We start from the raw sequence: 19,160 nt of genomic DNA, 5'->3' as shown, positions 1-19,160 counted from the left end.
TGTTGATGGAGTTGTTCTTACAATTATTATTGATGTTAATAGAAGTATTCTTGTTATTTAGGTTTTTTTTAATACCGCATGGCTATATATGGCAATTAAAGTCAAAGTAACAACTAATATTAACGGCAGGGCAAAATTATTTCCTTTTTTAAACTTCCAAGGTAAATAAGCTCCGAACATAAGTTTAGGGTATCTAGAGCCCTTAAAGAAAAAAGTTTCAGGACAAATATATTATTTGACCCTTTATCAAACTTTAGTTAACGGTCAATATTTGTAATTTCTAACGGTAGGGTAAAAATACTCTCTTTTTGAAAAGTTCAGGGCAAAAATGCTCCAAAAAAAAATTTAGAGTGTTAAGTGCCCCTGAAAGAAAAAGTTCTAGGACAATTTTGCCCTTTAACCCATATACAAAATGTACATACATATACTAGTGGCATTGTATCTTAGTGACATATAAATTATATTCTATATAGAAGGTCATGTATTTGATCTTATTTGTAATCTCAAGTCATTAGTGCTTATTCTTAATTATAGAATTTAATTAATCACCCCTAATTACCAGCATTTTTAATAAAACTTGTATTAATTACACTTTAAAATATTTAAAATATCTCATATTGAACACAATGCTTTAAAAAAGTATCTTATATATAATACCAAATAATAAACGGAGGGACTAAAACTAGAAGAGAAATACTTAGATAAATTGATTGTATCACATCATTCGTGGTTTGTTCAAATAAAATGCTTCAAGTAATCTAAATAAAATCATGTGTAATATTTTTTAAATTAATTTTATTTTTATAATAGAATATATATTTGATTTCTTGCTTTTTCCTTCTCTACTATCATTGAAATCAAAATTAATTTATATTTAATGCTATCTACATATCATATTTTTATTAAACAAATCACAAATGACATGGTGTACTCGATTTACTTGAGTATTTCTCAAACTAGAAGGAGGGGTTTTATTATTTTGTTATTTATTACCATAAATCCATAATTATTTATTTTAAAATTTTTGTGCATCTCCAATTCTCCATGGAAGTTTAAACTATTTTTCTAACAATATTTGCATTATCTTCCATTGAATGTACATAATATATTTACCACGCGTTTTACCTTTTCATTTAAAATCTGACTCCCATGTTTTACCCAAAAAAACTAAAATATCACCAATCTTTCATTTTGCCCCAAAAAAAAATTATATTATGGAATTGAATCATCTAAAAATAAGTTCACCGGAAAACCATGTAACATCCACACCACAATCCGTCCAATGAAAATACAACTGAAATGTCAAACATGCAAAAGCAATTAGACAAAAGAAAGTTCAGCCACAGCCTGCAATCTTCATGTTATAAATATAAAAGTAAGGTAAAATTCAAAGTTTCATTTATAAAAAAATTATTATTTTCAATTTGAACTTAACAATAAAATAAATTTTATATAAAAAAATTATAATTTTTTTATTTAATTTTTGTGATTAATAGAATTAAAATTGTAATTGTTTAAATAAAAGTTGTGATTGAAATATATTATTTTTAAAATTTATTTACCAATGATAAAAAATTCATGTGAGAAATTATAATTTTTTATTTAATTTTTGAAATTCATAAAACAAAAATTAAGATTATTTAAATAAAAATTGTGATTAAAAAATTAAACCAAACCCATTATTTTTATTTTAAATAAAAAATAATTTAATTATTTAATTTAAAATTATTAATGTCAAAAAGTATTCAAAAATTTTAAAAAAATTATAATGTTTTAAAGAATTTAATTATTATTTATATATTTTTTGAAATTTTATTTTTTAAAAAAATCCAAATGATTAATGGTTAATGTTGCGACCGAACTTGAGAGATATTTTTATATCTTACCGTTGTATATGGAAAGATCTAGAGAGAGAAACACATCATCTTCTCTCTAGATCGTTCCATTTCACGTTCATTTTCTGGGAAACTCCCTCCAGGTCCCGCAAGTGGGCCCACCTGTGCGATCCCATCAAGAACAACGTGTCTCAACGGACCGTTTACGCAAAACCGAGTCCAGTGATTTGACTACCTCCCAACCCAAAACCACACCCCATGTTTCTGACTTTTCCTTCTCCTTCTCTCTCCCACTCTCTTATATAAAACCTTATCCTCCTCCTCCGTTTTGAACCTTACAAACCTAATCTTCAGGCTCTCTCGCTTTCTTTCAATTTCTAATCTTTGCTTTGTGTTTTTCTCATCTCTGATGGCACTGTTACTTCAGAAATTCGCCAAGTATCAGAAGCAAACCCCACCCCTTCGTCATGATTCCGAGGAGGAACATGCTCTCTCTGCTTCTCTGCAGGATTTTCGGTCCCAGATCTCAAAGTTGGTTGCTCAGTTAGGGTTTAGTTTGGAGCACGCCGGCTCTCAGAACCTGTCCTTGTCCTGGATCAACAAGTTCTTTGGGCTGTTACAGGTGACTCACAAGGCCTTCGCGAATCTGGTTGTGGATATCGATTATCCGATTAGCAAGTGGAGCTCCGATTCTATTGAAGGGTATCTCAACTATTGCTTGGCTTTGCTTCAGCTTTTTAATGCAATTTCTTCTTCTCTCTCTCTCATCGGCCAATCTCGGCTTTCGCTGTCTTTTGGGTTGATTAAGTTCAAGAAATCGGCTTCTTCTGCGAAAGATTACCTGAAAGGAATCGAAATTGGGCCTGGTAAGAATAAGACTAGCCCCAATTTGGAGGGTGGATTTTGCAGTGGAAGAGACAAATCAAAGGGCTTCTCTTGCAAAGAGAGGGTTCTTGGAGAATCTATTCAGGAATTAAGAACTGTCGGATTCTGGGTGTGTGGAATTGTTCTTTCAGGTGTAGCCGGCGATGCCGGCTCGTACATGGAGATCAGAAAAAAATTAGGGTCCAGCTCGGTGGTTGCCCCTCTTGATTCCAAAATCGGTGAGAAACTCCCGGCTTTGAAGGAGGTGAAAGAGATCAACGACGCTGTGGGTGATCTTCTCGCTGCTTCCGAATCCGACGATGCCGTGAAAGATGATGCGGCCATGGAGTTGCAGAAGAAGGTGGATTTGTTCCAGAAGGGACTGGACGATCTAAGCAAGGAGGTTGATGATATGTTCAACAAGGTCATGACACAGAGAAACGAGTTGATTGACTGCTTCAGATTCAGAGACCGATCACCTAGAAAATCCGTTGTTTGATTTTAAGTTCACCGTCAAGATTGATAGGTTTAAGGTTTTTTTTTCCCCAAAGAGTCATGTCTATGGAGGGTATTGGATGTTAGAAATATATGTAAATATTGGCAAAAATTAAAAAATAAAAAAGTGATTTTGATTTTGTAGTGTGCCTATATTTAAAATATATTAAATATAATGTAATATTTTTTTATGTCTTATTTATAAATTATTTTTATTAATTTTATTAATGTTAAAAACAAAATTTAATGAAATTACAAATTTTTTAAAGAGTAAATAAATTATATAAACATGTTTTTTATTTTTAAGATAGTTTGTACATTTTGTTTACAATAAAACATTAACATTAATTTAATTACTTATCAAGTGAATTATTTCAACTTTTTAAAAAGTGATCAACAAAGTCAATCGGATGAAGCATTGATCTTTCAAAAGAAAGTTGTTTTGGCCATTGGCATACGTATCTTTTAGAAAAGTATGAATATGAATATTAATTTCAACACGTTAAGGTGTTGACAAGGAACAGTATAGTTGAGCAATACCTACAACCAGAAGGCCGAAAGTCTGCCGGCTGCCGTATCAATATTATTTGAGTACTGTTATTAGTCTGGATACGACGTGTTCCACGTTCTAAGGAAAGTGACCCTACTTACACCATCAAAACGCGGCGTTTTAATTTTGTGAGTCTGAGAGAGCAATTAATATTTTTGCTGAGTTGCAGCTCGCAACATATCTCGGCCGTTCTTGCTGTTCCAGCCCAAATCTGAGCTGTTTTGCAACGGATCGTGACGTAACTCCATTGATGAAAGATAATTAATAATCATAATTCATGAGCAATTTTTAAAATTAATTTAAACATAAAATTTAATGATAATAAAAATTTTAATCTCCCTTATCGATTTTCTCAACACCAATTTGGTCCTTAAAATTTGTGTACTAATTTGATTATTATTTAAAAAAAAGGTAATACTATTAAAATCTGCTAATATAGATAATAAACTATTATCACCACCGCCAAGTGAATTAAGGAAATGAAGTTTACATAATTTAAGTAGAAACAAACATGCTTGATAATTTTTTAAAAAAATAGTCCTTACATTAAAAAATATAAAATATTTTTAATCAAATCTTACCCCAATGAAATAGTTACCTATTTTCTAACTAACTCTATCTTTTCATATTTATTCTTATTGAACATCCTATAATAAATATAAAATCACTATCAATAGAGACACTTTTGAAAAATAAAAAGACAATGATTACACCTTAAAAGATTAAAAATGCTTTATATTTTTTAACATTTAATTCCTCAAAAAATGTCTTAAATTTTTAAACGAAAGGAGTAACAGAATAACATGTAGCATAAGAAATTAGATTGAAAAAATTAAATTAATTTGGAAGCTAATTTATTAAAGGACTAATATGATAATTTAAAAAATATAAGAGATCAAATTAATAAAAATTAAAATTCAAGAATCAAATCAATAACTAATAATTAAGATAAGTTTGAGGGTAAGTTTTATTGTTCCTAAAATTCACGAGGGCACAAACGTGTTTGGGCTTTCTCTCTCCGCGTGACTTTGGGCATTTGAATGTGCCCTGAATCTTTGCAACTCGTACCCAAATGTGAGTTTCTCATCAATTATCTAATTTGAAAAGAAAATTAAGTAATTTTTTTTGAATAAATAATTTTTTCTAAATAAAACTATGTAATTACATGTTTACTATTAATCTAATCTACTAATTTCAGTTTAATAAAAAAATTATTTGTTAAGAAATTCAGCCTGAAACATTAGTTAATAGAAAGTTTTTCTTTTTATTATGATGAATATTAAGGTTGGGATTTACATCAAAATTTAGTTACTTATCAAAAAATTAAGACCGGTGGAGATAAATTTTCTTACAACTCAGCAATATCGTGCAGAATCTAATTCTTGATTTTTTGTTTTGGAGAATTACAACCAACTCGGGCAAATCCCCTCAATACAATTATTAAATATCATAAGATTCATTGAAAATTATTCGTTATTTTACTATGCTCAGTTGTTAATGGATTTTGTGATATTTAATTATATTATGAGAGACCTAAACAACTGTGTGTGTGTGTGTGTGTGTGTGTATATGTTTAAATTTTGGAATGGAAAACTAGGAACCCTTCTTCAAAAATGACCTATTTATCTATTTTCCTCTTTCAATGTGTATGTATTGTTGATTGTTTTTGGAATGAAATGACATTTTAAAAAAGAGTTTTTCTTTTCAATCTCCCAATGACATGAGAAGAGGGGCATTACAGAGCATACGTTGCATAGAAGTTCCAAGGATGATTGAAAACTCCATTTGTGAATTACTCTCTTATCTCCACATTGCCAAGTACAGGTTTTCTAGCTATAACTGATCAAGGAGAAAGGAAGAAGACATTTGAAAATGAACAATGGATTGATATAAATAAACCTGAAAAGCACCATCCTCTTCCGGAGATATTTCAAAACAAGGTTCATAATTTTCATTTTTCCCAGCTCATTTCACTGAAATTTGGTAAGAAAACTGGGGAAAAAATTTTCTGCATCCTGCAAATCTCCTACATGAGGAGAGCCAAAATCTACTTCTTATGAGTTGGGAGGGGTCACCTACACTAGGGATCCTACCTTTCACCTGTAGTCTAAACTCTTACTGTGCACAACTATAACTGCACTAAACTAGTCCCATGTTTTATTTTTAATTTTGATTTAAGTTGGTCAAATATTGGGATCAGAGTAGAGCCATTTGAGATTCAGAGTCATTGGAGAATGTTTCTTTCTCAGGTGCCTTCCTCTTGTGATGAACATCAGTGGGCAACCTACAGGACAGGAACCATATATGAGCCCATAATAATGAACCTAAGACAATACTAACGTTCTTAGGTTGACTGGTTTAAGCGCAAATGCAACATGGAAGCATGTCAGATATATTTTATTCATGTTGAGTTGATACAGAAATAGAAGGTAAAATTTCTCGAGTGTTTGTTCTGAAAATTCTCCAATAAAAATATCTAATGAAAACCTGTTAGCTAAACATCTAATGAAAATTCATCTGAGTTCTATCCTTGATACAAAGCAGAACTCCAGAAGTTATAATGTTGATCACAAAGCAGCTAAGACCACCATAAACTCAAATGATATATGAGTATTTCTAGCATAACAATCAACAAAAGATAGTGATGATTTCTCATGGAGATATTGCAATGCAGAAGGATTTAAAGCAACTGAATAATAAGTTTGGTAATAGAAAAGTAGAATACCCTAAATGCAAGGTAGTGTCTGAATCTCCATTCTCATTTTCACAGTTGCTGGCCAAGTTGGAACATATGATACCATTATTTACAGGGACGTCCCTTCTTTCCATATGATGGTATTGAAGAAAAGAAGGGACCACATGCTCAGTTATTGGAAACAAACAGCGAAGCTCCTCAACCTGTAATCCATTTCAGGAAAAATGAAGTCATCAGCCATGCATCATTCCTGTATGTACAGTTTTAGTATAATTATCTTTGCATTTGGGAGAAGAGTACTTGCCTGTCTGCGCAAAGTTTCATTCTCCAACATAGCCCTTTGTTCCTGAAAAGAATATATTAAACATATTACTACATGAAAGAGATAAATTCCAGCCCCTTTTAACTTTTGAGAAGATATAAATGCAGGTTGAAGCTACACATAATCCTCAAATTGATACCGATTTAAATTTATCCATAAACTTGTGTCAATTTGAGAGACCAGAGGAGATTGGGATTCAAGCCCAATCACTATTTACTATTGAACTTTATAGGTAATTCTCACATATAGGGAATACTTAAGAAAACCAACTACCATACTCCCTTTCAAGGGTAGAAAACTATCCATTAAAAGGAATTTGATTTCATTCAGGCTTGCTTGGTATGGGTCATGATTGAATACCTTCATGCTTTCAGGGTGATCTAAAACCTTGCAATAATCCATGTTAACACAAAAATCCTTGACTTTTACAAACAGAAGGCTCACTATGTCTCCTTAATTTGAAGGCTAATTTATCTAGTTCCGAAAAAGCTGGCATGGTAAGGTCAGATTCCAGTATACCTGTACTCTCGACTGCTCCAGTTGCTCCATAAGCAATTCCTCCTGTAAGAATAAACATTAGGTCTCACAGCTGGTGAAATAGAAAAGCCGCTGAAACTAAGGAACAAAAAAATAGAGAATAAAGTTAAATGAGAAAGACCTTCTTCTCCTTGACAGAAAATAATGCTTCATTCAGTTGCTGCTCTAGCTGGTGCAATTCCTTCAAATTCAACCCTGTCAGGTCCTTACCTAACAAGCGTCTGTAGAATCAGAAGCTAATATTCATAAGAAATACACAAATTAGCAAAATATAGTAAACAAGACATGAACACATTGAAAACACATACAACTGCTTTTTTTCTAGCTTTAAAATTTCATCTTTCAGAGTCTGCACTGTCTTAGGATCTTCCTTCTGAAAAAGAAAATTGTTAGATGATAATCCCATAAATGAATCATAGGGAAATGCCAATCAGGAAGTACCTAATGCAAGAAGCAATAGAAGAATGATTAAGAAGGCAAAAAAAATTCAATTGCTAGACGCTGCCATTTGAAGTCGAGCAATTTTAACTCAATAAAGTCCGTATGATAGTAGTAAGAAAATAACTCAAGAAAATAATTACTTATACCTAAGTAGTAAGGAGAGTCCACAGGTAAATAAAACATGCAAACTAGATTAACATTGCAGTTCCACGAACAAATAAGTTTTGTAGCTTGAAGAATGAAAAAACTGAGTTTTATGTAAATCAAGAAGGAGATATTGAGAAGTCCAATGTATTTCATTATCAGGTCAAAATAATGTACTTCTGCTGTAGTCAGACAACACAGTGAGGGGCTAAAGCACTCTATGTAGCTATATGAACATGAAACCATGTGCAACCTCAAACCAGGAAAAAATTTGAGGTTTAATAAGCTAATTGCTAATGGGTATATGACAGAGTACCTCTGTCTTACATTCCATCACAGCAGCTTCTGAAGGGTTAAAGCATTTGTTGTATCTTGAAAGTGTTCTCATCATACTGCAAGAATAAATTGCAAGTATAAATGACCACATGTTTGGTTAGTAGGAAATATGGTATATGATTTGCTCGGCCATATGTTGAGTTTACTCGAATGTAAAGAAGTATATATGAGATCAAGTTAGTTTTTTCTAGCCAAAAACAATCATGATGCTACTTTTACAGAGAAACTTAGCAACAACATGAAATTTACACCAAAGATATCAGGAGGGGACAGAATTAACATGGCACATAGAAATTTTGAAGACGTTTAGTTGCAGTGAAACAGTGCATGCCATCTTATTGCTGAACACAAGTTCAATCAGCAATTGAAGTTCATAATACGATAGACAAGTCATATGAACGAGGTCAAAACCCAGAAAAAGGAGGGGACAAAAAGTTCGAGATTTTATGTACTCTAAATTCACTTCAAGAAGCTTACAATAGTCAGGTAGAAGAGTTCAACATAAGATAATTTAAACAGTGCAAAGAAGTAATCTAAGAATGTATTTTTTTTTTTTTTTACCGAAAAGAAATGCGTTGAGTTACATCAGAAACAAAGGAATTTTACACAAAACACTGAGGACCAAAGAAGAAAAAGACGATTCGAATATATAAAAATTAATTTTTTAAGGAATGGGAGAAAATAGCGCATGCAAATAATGTAAACATATAAAAGAGGAACAACATCGACATCATTCATGTCAACAGAACTTACACAAACACGCTGAAATTTTCCAGCCTAGTTTACAGAAACAACAGAGGGTATGATAGAAAAAACAACATGCAATCAAATCTAAAGTTCAAGAAAATTTAAACGCATACCCAGAACTCGAAAACTCGAAAAGCTTCCCTGTATTTGAGAAAATGATCACAGCAACCTCGGCGTCACAGAGAATAGCAAGTTCATGAGCCTTCTTAAGCAATCCATTACGCCTCTTGGAGAATGTGACTTGCCGGCTGTTGGCATTCTCGATCCTTTTGATTTCAATCTTCCCTCGACCCATTTCTCTAACTACAGAAAGAAATTACAGAGACCCAACTGATCAACACCCAGAACCAGGAGCAGAATCAGAATCAATACGTTGTTCAATCCAGAGACCTCTGTTTCGAGAAACTGATTGAGCTCTCTTCCTTCCTCCCTAGCAACCCCTAAAGGAGCTTCCTTTCTGGAATTTCTAAAGCCCCATTTGGTGTTTTGAAGGGTTTTTGAGGGAAAGGGTCTAAATTTGAAGAAGCGATAGAGAGATTGAGGGAGAGAGAGAAAGAAGAGAGAGCGTTTTAACCCCAAATGGCGAGAGACTGGAAACGGCAACTTTCTTTGCATGGCTCTGTATCTATCTATTTAGAGTAGTGCATGACTCCTTTTTGCCACATTTAGAGCGTTTTCGTGCTATTGGTTCTCTCGTGGGTCCCACTTCCTTCCTTCTTTTATTTTTCCATTGCTTCTTTAGGCTGTTTCTAATTTTATATCTATATTTTTTTATGGCAAGTTATATTTTTTCCTTTGTGTTTGTGCACATTTTACTCAACGAATTCAAATTCATATATAAACCTTTAAATATTGACCTTAACATAGTATTATAAGTTTATTACAATAAACCTTTTTTTGTAATATTACAATAAAACTTTAAACTAAGACTAAATCGATAACTTTGCATTTTTAGGCACCGATAACCATAAAAATTTGTGAGTACAGTTTTATCTTTATATTAATTTAAATTTTATCATCAAAGTAAAAAATTGCGTGATTTTTCTTTAATTTGTAAGAAAATGTCTTGTTAAAGATTAAAATTCATTAATCTCATATATTGTATGGAGATTAAAAGATAAATGATGATAGCTAATAAAGATTGATCTGATTGGTAAAATTTTTTGTCCATAACCTATAAAGTCATGAATTCTAATTTATTGTTAATGTGAAGATTTTGTTGGCAGATAATTTGTAAGTAATTTTATTAACATTTTTTAAGTTTAAATATATATATTGATTCTGGTGAACTCTCAAAATCCAACTCATATAAACTTTTTTTAATTAAAAGATAAATAATCACATTTATAATTTTTCAATAAGAGTTGCTTGGTTGGATTGTTTAACTTTAAAAAATAATTAATTTTTATATTATTTAGATGTTTTTTTTAAGTTATTATTTATATCATTTCCTTTTTGTCTCATTTGCTTCCTTATTTGCCACTTATGGCAAATGCATTGAATAGCGTAGGCACCACCAGATTTAGTTTAAGAGTAGTGTTATTTTGGTACTTTTATCTTTTGGAAAGTACAAGGAAGCAAAAGATAACATCCCATGGATGCTTTCAACAGGAAAAATTTTCATTTCAATTACCTTTATTTATTTTTATTTTTTTTTTCTCCAGAGCAATGGCTTGACCCTTAACTTGACAAAGAGCAGGTAGAATTTTCCAAATTTTTTTTTTAAAAAAAGACAGATAAATAGAGAAAGAGAAAATAATATCTTGGATGCTTGACAAAAGCGTTGGATGCTCTAGATTATTTATTTTAATTTTCGTATTACTTTTATATTAAATAGAACAGAATACATAATAAAAATAGTTTTAACTGTAAACTTAAAAACAATATTTTATTTAAAATGTATCAAAAATTTAATTTTAAATCATCCAAAGCAAATTTAATGTATTTTGGTAGTGTTCCTTATGTGTATGAATCGAGGAGATCTACGTATACATATATTTTATTGTCTTTAAAATTGACATGGTGATTTCTATGAAAAAAATAAAAGGATCTTTACTTTAGTAAAATTGCTTAATTTCAAATAAACTACAATTTTTCCATGCCTTGGGATAAATAATGTTTAAACAAATTGATATTTATATGAGATAAAAAATTTAAAAAAACTTGAGAGAAAAACATGAATAGAAATAAAAGTGTACTAATTAATTTACTACAATATGAAAAGCAAGAGAGAGTATTTTTATATTTTTATATAAAAGATAAAGTCAGGATAGTCAAGGGAAACTAAATTGGCACTACTATTTATAAACTATATTTAGCTCCCTGCAAGCACATTGTGTACTTGTAAATGGATAACCAAAAAGAAGGTGCTTACCTAGTAAGAGATTAGGCTAAAGAGGAAGAAGGCATTGAATATGGAAAAGTTTACTAAAAAATAAAATTAAAATAATTTTTTTAAAAATATGGGAAGTGGCAAATTGGTAAATAGAGGGATGTTGAAAATTCAAAAGGATAGTTTCCAAAACAAGAGAAGTAAGGGAAAAGTGAAGAAAATGTGAAGAAGCACAGTTACTTTAAAGAGATTTGTCTTTTTGCCTTTTATCGTGTGTGAAGATGATCCACCTCTTGCTTGCTTCCATCCCTATCTCTGTCATTTGCCTCCACTCTCTCTCTTTATCTTTTTGGCTTTACAAGGGTAATTGGCATGAATTCATTGTGTGTTTTGTTTTGGTTAATTCCAAATCATATTTATTGCAATTTACCCCTTTTTGGTTGGAAGAGTTTAAAAAGGAAAGAAGTTGTACATAGCTTTGCATTCGTTTTTTCCTTAGTAAGGATGCAGCAACATAAAAGGGAAAAACAACTAAATATATATTTATGAAGCTTGTTATCAACGCGAGGATTTTATTATTTGACAAATTTATGAATATCTCTAGTCTAGGAGAGATATAAGACATAAATCACCAAGCTTGTTTCTTTTCATTTAAAAAAATGCTTGAACATAAGAAAAAATTAGAGTAGAATTGAAGTTTACATCTTGATTTTATTCCCAATTTTTATTCATCAAAACCAAACAAAAATAATCAAATATGATAATGATTGAATATCATTTTATTTTATTTTTTAAAATTTTGATGTAAGGGTAACACTATACCTTTTCATTTCATTATTAGCTTGTATTATCATCAATTAACTAACTTTCTTGCTAAATTAATAGTGAGAGATTTATTTATTGATAAGTCCGGTCTAGCGCAACTTAAATCTAAAACACTTTTCAGGTAAATAAAAAAAAAAATTAAAAGACTTCATGCCAGTACGCTTAGGTCCAAATTCAGCCCACCTTACTTTATGGCCCATTATCACAATCACTATTGGCCCAAGCCAATGGCGAACCCAAGGCCTTGCCTCACACACGTTTAACATAGGAGGTTAAGATCATGTCTACAATAAACAACAAACCAAGCATGATTGAACGAAATATCCACATTTAATATCTAAATATATCTCAAATAGAATTACATCTAATAAGAATATACATATAAGCAATTTATTCAAAAAAAAAAATCATGTCTTCAATCGTGACCTACAATGCTCAAACTTGACACAATCAAATAGCTGTATCAAAAGAGGCAAGATCACCTTAAAAAGAAACAAAAAACATAGGATATAACATTAAATGAAGATACATTTCTGAATAAATAAATGTTCCATGTACTCGTAAGTAATTTTCCTTCAGTAAAATCCCTATTTCCATAAAAAAAAAATTGACACATTAGTTAGCCAAATTATGCTTTCCCAAAGATCAAACATGTTTTCCCAATATCAAAATTCACAGGACAAGATACCTTATAGTCTAGTGGCATGTTAGGTTCCTTATATGTGAAAAGTCACTGGTTAAATCCGCTTGTAACTTCAGGCCGTTATTGCCCTTCTAATTTAAAAAAGAAAATTACAACACAAATGAAACTCAGAAAAAAACAAAAGAAAGAAAAGAAAACAAAAGAAAAGAGAGGGGGGGAAGCCCAAGTACAAAATTTGAAAAACAAACAAAGAAAGCTTACAACGTCTTTAGACAAGCTCTCTTTCATCCCCCTACCATTCACGTCATAGAAGCAAGTTTGGAGGAAAGTTAAAGCTGGAAGACTAGAATTATCCTTTTCATGACACAACAAAAATACACACAAACTGAAATAAAAGCAATACAACAAAAAATGGGTGTTAAGTGTAACAATCTGTAATATGTAATAACCCTTTGGTGATCATAATAATTTTAGTCATCTACAAGCTAACGCCATTGGTTTACTTCAACAGAACAAAATGTTCATACAAAACATCCCGTTAATGGTAATACCTAGTTTCTTCAGTCTCTGAGTAACATAGTAAAACACCATTTTTATGTCTGGGGTATACATCAAATCGAACAAATAAGACGAGCTACCTTCATCGTCCCTTGCTTCACTGCAACAACAGGCCCTATAAAACATCGCCTGTTATCCGGTAGGTCGGTTCATCGTCAATCTCGGCATTGTCCATCTTTCTACAAACATATATATAGTGAGAATCTGGATCTTCCAAAACCCAATCTTTTGGAATCAATCCCTTTTCATCTAGAGGAATCGGTTCCACATATGATTTCCTTGATGAACTACAACTTTCTGGCTTTTGAAATCCAGGTCTAGCTGCAGCAATTTTCAAGTATTTACTATAAGATTCTATTAATAACATGATAAACCGACATTTTATACAACTCAACACAACATGATTATTCTCTCCAGTAATTTCCTCATTAGCTATGTTCTTATAATTAAGTCTTGAAACTTTTAGTTTCAAAAATTTGGCTCAATTATTGATTTGATTCTTATTATTTAAAGAGAAGGTAACATTAAAATCTGCTGACATAGATAACAAAATATTAATGGCAACTAAGTACATTGATGAAAAGAAGCCTAATTATCTAGGTAGAAAAGAAAACTCAGAAATTTTTAAAAAACCAAAGAACAAAATGCAGGGCTACAGACTAGATTGACAAAAATACAACTAATCTGAGGCCTAATTTGTTCTCATTTAGCTACATATACTTGTCAATTCATTAACATATTTCACACATTAGATTAATTTGAGAATCTATTTGTGTTTTAAAATTTAAAGAACAAACAAGATAATTAAAAAAAAAAAAACTTGAGGAATTGAAAGTTTCATTATCTCTCAAGTGGAATAGTAAACGTCTGGCAAACTTAACCTAGGTTTCATCCTAAAATAAATACTTTTCTTATGTAACAAGATAGTTACCATATACTCATGACTAATCAGAATCTAAAGCTTTTTATTTATATTCTTCACTTTGGTCCCCACCAAAAGCTCAAAGTCTAGACTCTGGATTCAACCAACAAAATTTTATGCAACCCACAGTGAATAATTTCACATTACCAGAGATATTTTCCCAGTTAAATGAAAATGGCAAAAACTTACGGATATTATGCAATGTAATTTTCCAATTATACATCGGACGTCTTAGATGAGGCATCCTTACTGTTGGATCACCGTATGTAATCTGCATATGACAATGAACTAATAAATTGTGCCCTCTAAACATTTTGAATAGACAATAAAGTTAAAAAATAAAAGCTTCATGCATGGAAGTAAGATTACCAACATGTAAGTCCCTCCCGGTTTTAGAAGTCTACAAAGAAGAAAGCGGCCATAGTGAGAATTTGAAAATGAAGTATATTTATTTAAATATTTTTTGCATAAATCTCAAGAAATTAATGTCACTATAGTCTACAACCTACACACTTCTGCAAGCATCTGAGCAGCACTAATTGGAGCATCAGTACCACACTAGAGACGACGAAGCAAATCCGAGGATTAGAGCATGCAAACATTATTGCATTAAAAGTTTACAAGCGTCAACAATAAAAGTACATACCATCAATGAATCAAGAGTTCCTAGACCAAGCATCAAAGGAGAACAAGTGTAAATGAACAGCAAGAATAAAGTATCATCAGTATATGAAGTATGCCATTAAATTTAAATGTTATAATTATGACAAGGTTTACACTTAAAGGAATGAAGAAGTAATACCTTTGTCAATTATGCCATCAAATGAATCATCAGGAAAGAAGCTCATATCCCTGACATCCATGTGCATGTCTATAGAGATTAAAGAAACTTACATAAGGATTTAGCTTGTGCTTTGTCAAAAGATGAAGACTGCCAAAATGGAAATATAATATATCATTGATATGATACATTTCAGTTGGGGGATGTACTCATATTTTCTTCTCATCATGTCAATAGCGACTGCTGAAATATCAATATTCATGATGTCCTCATAACCATCTTGGACCATATCCTCTGACATAACTACAAAGCAAAATAGAATTCTTCCTGTAAGCCTCTTCAGAAAAGACAAGTTCAACATAAAATAAATCTTTCATTCTGTCATTCAACAAACAGAAGGTGAACAGGTATGGCTGATTATAATGCGCATTCCTGACAACAAAACTTGTTTCTAGAATATTAAGTAGTCAAGTTCGAAGAAAGACGAATTTTACAAAACAGTCAACAATATATACATGTATATATTATATCAGAATGCAGCAATTGATTTTGACCATAGATGTCAATACCAGTACATGTCACCAACTCAAAGATTAGGTATTGGAAAAAAGGTAACAAGTATGACTGAAGAAGCGGATAAGTAAAACAATGAATATAAAAATAGGCTTGACTGGCAAGCCAAAAAATCCTTAAAGGAACAAGACTAGGTTTGGAAATTGGAGTCACAAAATTCAGACAAGTTTGACCTATAACTGTCTCCAATTACCTCAATCATTTCAAATCCCTCAGTCATGTAAAAGTAAAACCTTACCCTTTCATGGAGCAGAAACTTTCTCCATTATATTTAAGCCGACAATCAAGTAATGAAAGCTGTACACTACCACAATCCATTTGCAATATGCAATGCAGAAAAAAATCCATTGAAACTATTTCTCTGTTGTTGTGCATTGAATTACCAGATCTTTCTATGACTTCCAGATAAGTTTAGTGGCAATGATGCTAGGGCCGCCCAGTTTCTCAGGTGTGAAATATTAGAATATCTAATGAGGAAAGGAGGCAGTAGGGAAAAAGACAGCAGTAGTGGCAGCCAAGCAACTGATTCAAAAGAAAAGGATGGGATGCGTGGAGAACATGCAGAGGATATCAATACAAATGGGAGGCATGCTTGGCAGTTAGGAGGGGAAGAGGAAGAAAGAGAACCAAAAAAAAAAAACAAAGAAAGAAAAGAAAAGGGAAAAGAAGGGATGGTTAAATGGCACATTAACCTTGTTTGGGAGAACCTTCTCCTCCAAAATTCCACAAATTAGGGGAGCCCAAAATTATAGAAAAGGGGAGGAGTTTGGAGAAATTTGGAGGGTTTGTTAAAAAACATCCATTCTTGCCCCTCCCTGTAACAGGCTTCCAAACAAAAGTTTTGGAGCAATTAACTGGAGTTATGGGATTGATTTCAGTTATATGAACAAGTTTTGGCAGAAGGTTTTCTTCCATCATGTATTCAAATTGTGTTGCCTATTATCTCCAATATATGCCACTGCATATTTACTAACAAGATCCATCCTTAAACAACGGGATAAACATACTCACAGGTCAGAGGCTAGTCTCACTATTTTCAACATTTCTTCTTATAGAAGTGAACTGCAGTCTCCCAGCCTCGTCTCGCCAATAAATAATGCCACAGAGACTACAAGCTTGCAAAATCAAGTTTAATCCATAACAGTGGAGAACTCTGAGGTAACAAACCAAGTTTTCAGCCCCAGTCAAGGAGCCAAAAACCATGGAACTTCTATCGAAAGGAGAAAGGGAAAAGCAGATGTTCACAGATAGGACATCACTCCCCACTCCCCACCTTCTTAAGGTGATCAAGATTATTAGGAGGTGTCATTGTGTTGTGTTGAAACATGAACTCTGTTCTTTTGAGACCCCAAAACAATAAAACAGTACCCTCCTCCATAAATTACGAGATATACGATCGCATATAGGCCCCAAGTCACAGCAACAGTTATTGAATGCTCCAGTAATGGAAGGAGATGGCAAGAACAGCCGTGAATCTGGGGAAGCTTCAAATTTGGATACTCATAAGACTAGCCTCGAAAATAAATGAGGATTTATTCATGAAAAAAAGTAGAACTTTCTCGGAAAGAAAGAGAACCCTAAACGTTAAATCAAAAGCTAAAGCAGAAAAGACATCCCGGATTCTTTACTTTTCATTCTCAACAACCTACCAATGACTTACCAGACAAAACCCCATCTCAGGACAATCGAGAAAACCAGAAACCAAAAGGATTTATCTTAGCGGCTAAACCAACAAAAGACCACCCAAAATTCTTTTCTTTCACTCCCAATTCACCATAACCAAACAGACTGACGGTGCAGCTAAAACCCCATATCATGACAATACATCAAAAACTAATCGATGGAAAGAAAAACCCAGAAGGGTCCAGAGGGAGCCAGGAAATTTACCAGCATTGCCACAACCAACCATGAGAACTCGAGAAGAGGAAGGGATGTATTTACGAACGAAAGGCCTCAGAGCAGCATAACGCTGGTACCAGTCAAATGAGCCACCCTCTTGCGTGTAGCGAGCGTCCCAATAGACGGCGTCGCCATAGTTATAGGTGTTGCAGCTAGACACGTCCCTGTACATATTCCCAGTGAAGAAGAAGATATGACTAATTTTTTGATACAAATCTCAGTGGGTTTGTTTGTAAGGCGGTGGTGGTGGGGGATCCAATATTGCTGGCTATGGTGGCGACGGATGGTGAAGGAGGGGTGGTTGGTTGTTGCTGTTGTTGAGTTGAGTGGGTTGGGTTGTGCGGTGAATAGGAGTGGGTGTATTGAGTAGAATAGGATTGAGGAAAAGGCATAACAATGAAGTAAAGCTTTCAATTTAGTTTGTCGCTTTGCGTAAGGTTTGGACTTGACTTGGGACATGGTCGACAGCATAGGATCGTGGGGGTAGGTGGGTCTAGCAAGCCAAGACCTAAGTGACTCCTCTGTAGCGGAACCAGAAGGAATGAAGTTATGGCCCTTTTGGTACGCCGTCTTGGTTGTTACTTGTTGGTATGCCCTGATAGGATAGACTGTTTTTCCCAAAATGGGACAGTTTTTTTTTTTTTTTTTGATGAAAATGGGATAGTTTTTCTGTTCATGAATGTTACCTTTTTTTTTTTTTTGTAAGGGTTTGAAGAAAATGCTCCCAGTGCTTCTAATTATACAGCAAAGTCAGGAGTCATAAACATAGAAAAGATGTAACTTTCTAATTTTTGTTATTTATTGAAATTAATAACCATAATAAAATGCTTTATAGAAATTAAAAACGTCATCATACTTGTTGTAATTCACGAGAAATGAAGTTGAAAAGAATTTAACACCAATTCTTTACCCTCCATTTAAGCTTAATTAGTAGGGTTTTAACACTTTATCTTTTTTTAATTAAGGTTTGTTTAGTTCAAGAGGAGAGGAAGAGATATGAGGGTAGAAGAGAGGAGGAGAGGGGAACTTCCCCCCAATTTAGAAAGGAGGCTTTGGAGGGGAAAAATTTCCCCTCCCCTCCTCCTAACCAAAGGAGGGGAGGGGAGGGGCTTCCCTCCTCCTAACCAAATGAGGGAAGGCCCCTCCAACCAAACACATCCTAATAGAAAATTGATTATATGCAGTGATAACGGCGCAATGGTTCAAAAGTGGCGACGATGCATTTTTATCTAATGGTTGGGAAGAGAAATGTGCAAAGGTTTCTCATATGCAAAATACTCTACCATTATTTTTAAAAATATTTGTTTGATAAATTTGTTTTATTACTAATTTGAATAGTCTAAATTTAATTTGGATAGTCCATATTTAATATTAAAATTTTTATAATTTTTTAAATTTATTGTCTATATCTAAAAAGTTCAGATTTAAAACTTTTAATTTGTAATATTTAAAAAATATTTTTATGAAAAGTGTGAGTTAGGATATTATTTTTAATATTATATTTATCAAAACAACAATTATAAAAAATTTAAGGGTAAACATAACTTTTAGTCCATGTATTTTCTCAAGTTTTGCTTTTAATCCTTATATTTTTTTTTATGTTTTAAGTTCCTACACTTTTATTTTTTATTATTTTTAATCCCTCTATGAGCAAAGTATAG

The 19,160-nt window shown here is 32.5% G+C and overlaps 3 protein-coding genes across 4 annotated transcripts; 1 reads left to right on the top strand and 2 right to left on the bottom strand.

Annotated features, from left to right (window-relative positions):
• The first annotated feature begins 2,244 nt into the window (after positions 1–2,244).
• LOC129316695 (protein BPS1, chloroplastic-like) lies at positions 2,245–3,198 on the top strand. Its single transcript, XM_054961092.1, has one exon. It carries the CDS (start codon positions 2,245–2,247, stop codon positions 3,196–3,198), a length of 954 nt encoding a protein of 317 aa, XP_054817067.1.
• A 2,430-nt stretch (positions 3,199–5,628) lies between these two features.
• On the bottom strand, positions 5,629–9,541 carry LOC129314862 (agamous-like MADS-box protein AGL15). The gene is made up of 8 exons (XM_054958346.1): positions 9,080–9,541; positions 8,200–8,275; positions 7,607–7,671; positions 7,420–7,519; positions 7,281–7,322; positions 6,744–6,785; positions 6,470–6,642; positions 5,629–6,028 (listed from the first exon to the last, which is right to left on the bottom strand). The coding sequence occupies exons 1-8, from the start codon at positions 9,259–9,261 to the stop codon at positions 5,941–5,943; spliced, it is 768 nt and encodes a 255-aa protein (XP_054814321.1). The 5' UTR covers positions 9,262–9,541; the 3' UTR covers positions 5,629–5,940.
• Positions 9,542–13,184: 3,643 nt separating this feature from the next.
• Positions 13,185–17,943, bottom strand: LOC129316248 (uncharacterized). 2 transcript variants are annotated; one of them, XM_054960570.1, is made up of 8 exons: positions 17,488–17,932; positions 15,217–15,330; positions 15,049–15,117; positions 14,893–14,912; positions 14,752–14,804; positions 14,616–14,646; positions 14,436–14,517; positions 13,185–13,645 (listed from the first exon to the last, which is right to left on the bottom strand). In XM_054960570.1, exons 1-8 carry the CDS (start codon positions 17,669–17,671, stop codon positions 13,440–13,442), a joined length of 759 nt encoding a protein of 252 aa, XP_054816545.1. In that variant the 5' UTR covers positions 17,672–17,932; the 3' UTR covers positions 13,185–13,439. The 2 variants fall into 2 exon arrangements, with proteins under 2 accessions (XP_054816545.1, XP_054816546.1); XM_054960571.1 differs by lacking the exon at positions 14,752–14,804 and having other exon boundaries at positions 14,620–14,646; positions 17,488–17,943.
• Positions 17,944–19,160: the final 1,217 nt, after the last annotated feature.

Source organism: Prosopis cineraria, unplaced genomic scaffold, assembly GCF_029017545.1.
Source record: "Prosopis cineraria cultivar Desert tree isolate PC_DT_omini unplaced genomic scaffold, ASM2901754v1 PC7, whole genome shotgun sequence".
NCBI lineage: Eukaryota > Viridiplantae > Streptophyta > Magnoliopsida > Fabales > Fabaceae > Prosopis > Prosopis cineraria.
Note: the sequence above shows the minus strand (reverse complement) of the source record. Positions and strands in the feature narration are given on the sequence as shown.

Excerpts from the sequence above, each read along its gene's own strand:
- LOC129316695 (XM_054961092.1), top strand. The coding sequence starts at position 2,245 with ATGGCACTGTTACTTCAGAAATTCGCCAAGTATCAGAAGCAAACCCCA.
- LOC129314862 (XM_054958346.1), bottom strand. The coding sequence starts at position 9,261 with ATGGGTCGAGGGAAGATTGAAATCAAAAGGATCGAGAATGCCAACAGC. Across the intron at positions 8,276-9,079 it reads TTCGAGTTTTCGAGTTCTGG|TATGATGAGAACACTTTCAA; the intron begins GTATGCGTTTAA and ends TTATTCTTGCAG. Across the intron at positions 7,672-8,199 it reads TGATGGAATGTAAGACAGAG|AAGGAAGATCCTAAGACAGT; the intron begins GTACTCTGTCAT and ends TTTCTTTTTCAG.
- LOC129316248 (XM_054960570.1), bottom strand. The coding sequence starts at position 17,671 with ATGTACAGGGACGTGTCTAGCTGCAACACCTATAACTATGGCGACGCC. Across the intron at positions 14,518-14,615 it reads CGGGAGGGACTTACATGTTG|ATTACATACGGTGATCCAAC; the intron begins GTAATCTTACTT and ends TGTCATATGCAG. Across the intron at positions 13,646-14,435 it reads AATTACATTGCATAATATCC|CTAGACCTGGATTTCAAAAG; the intron begins GTAAGTTTTTGC and ends AAATTGCTGCAG.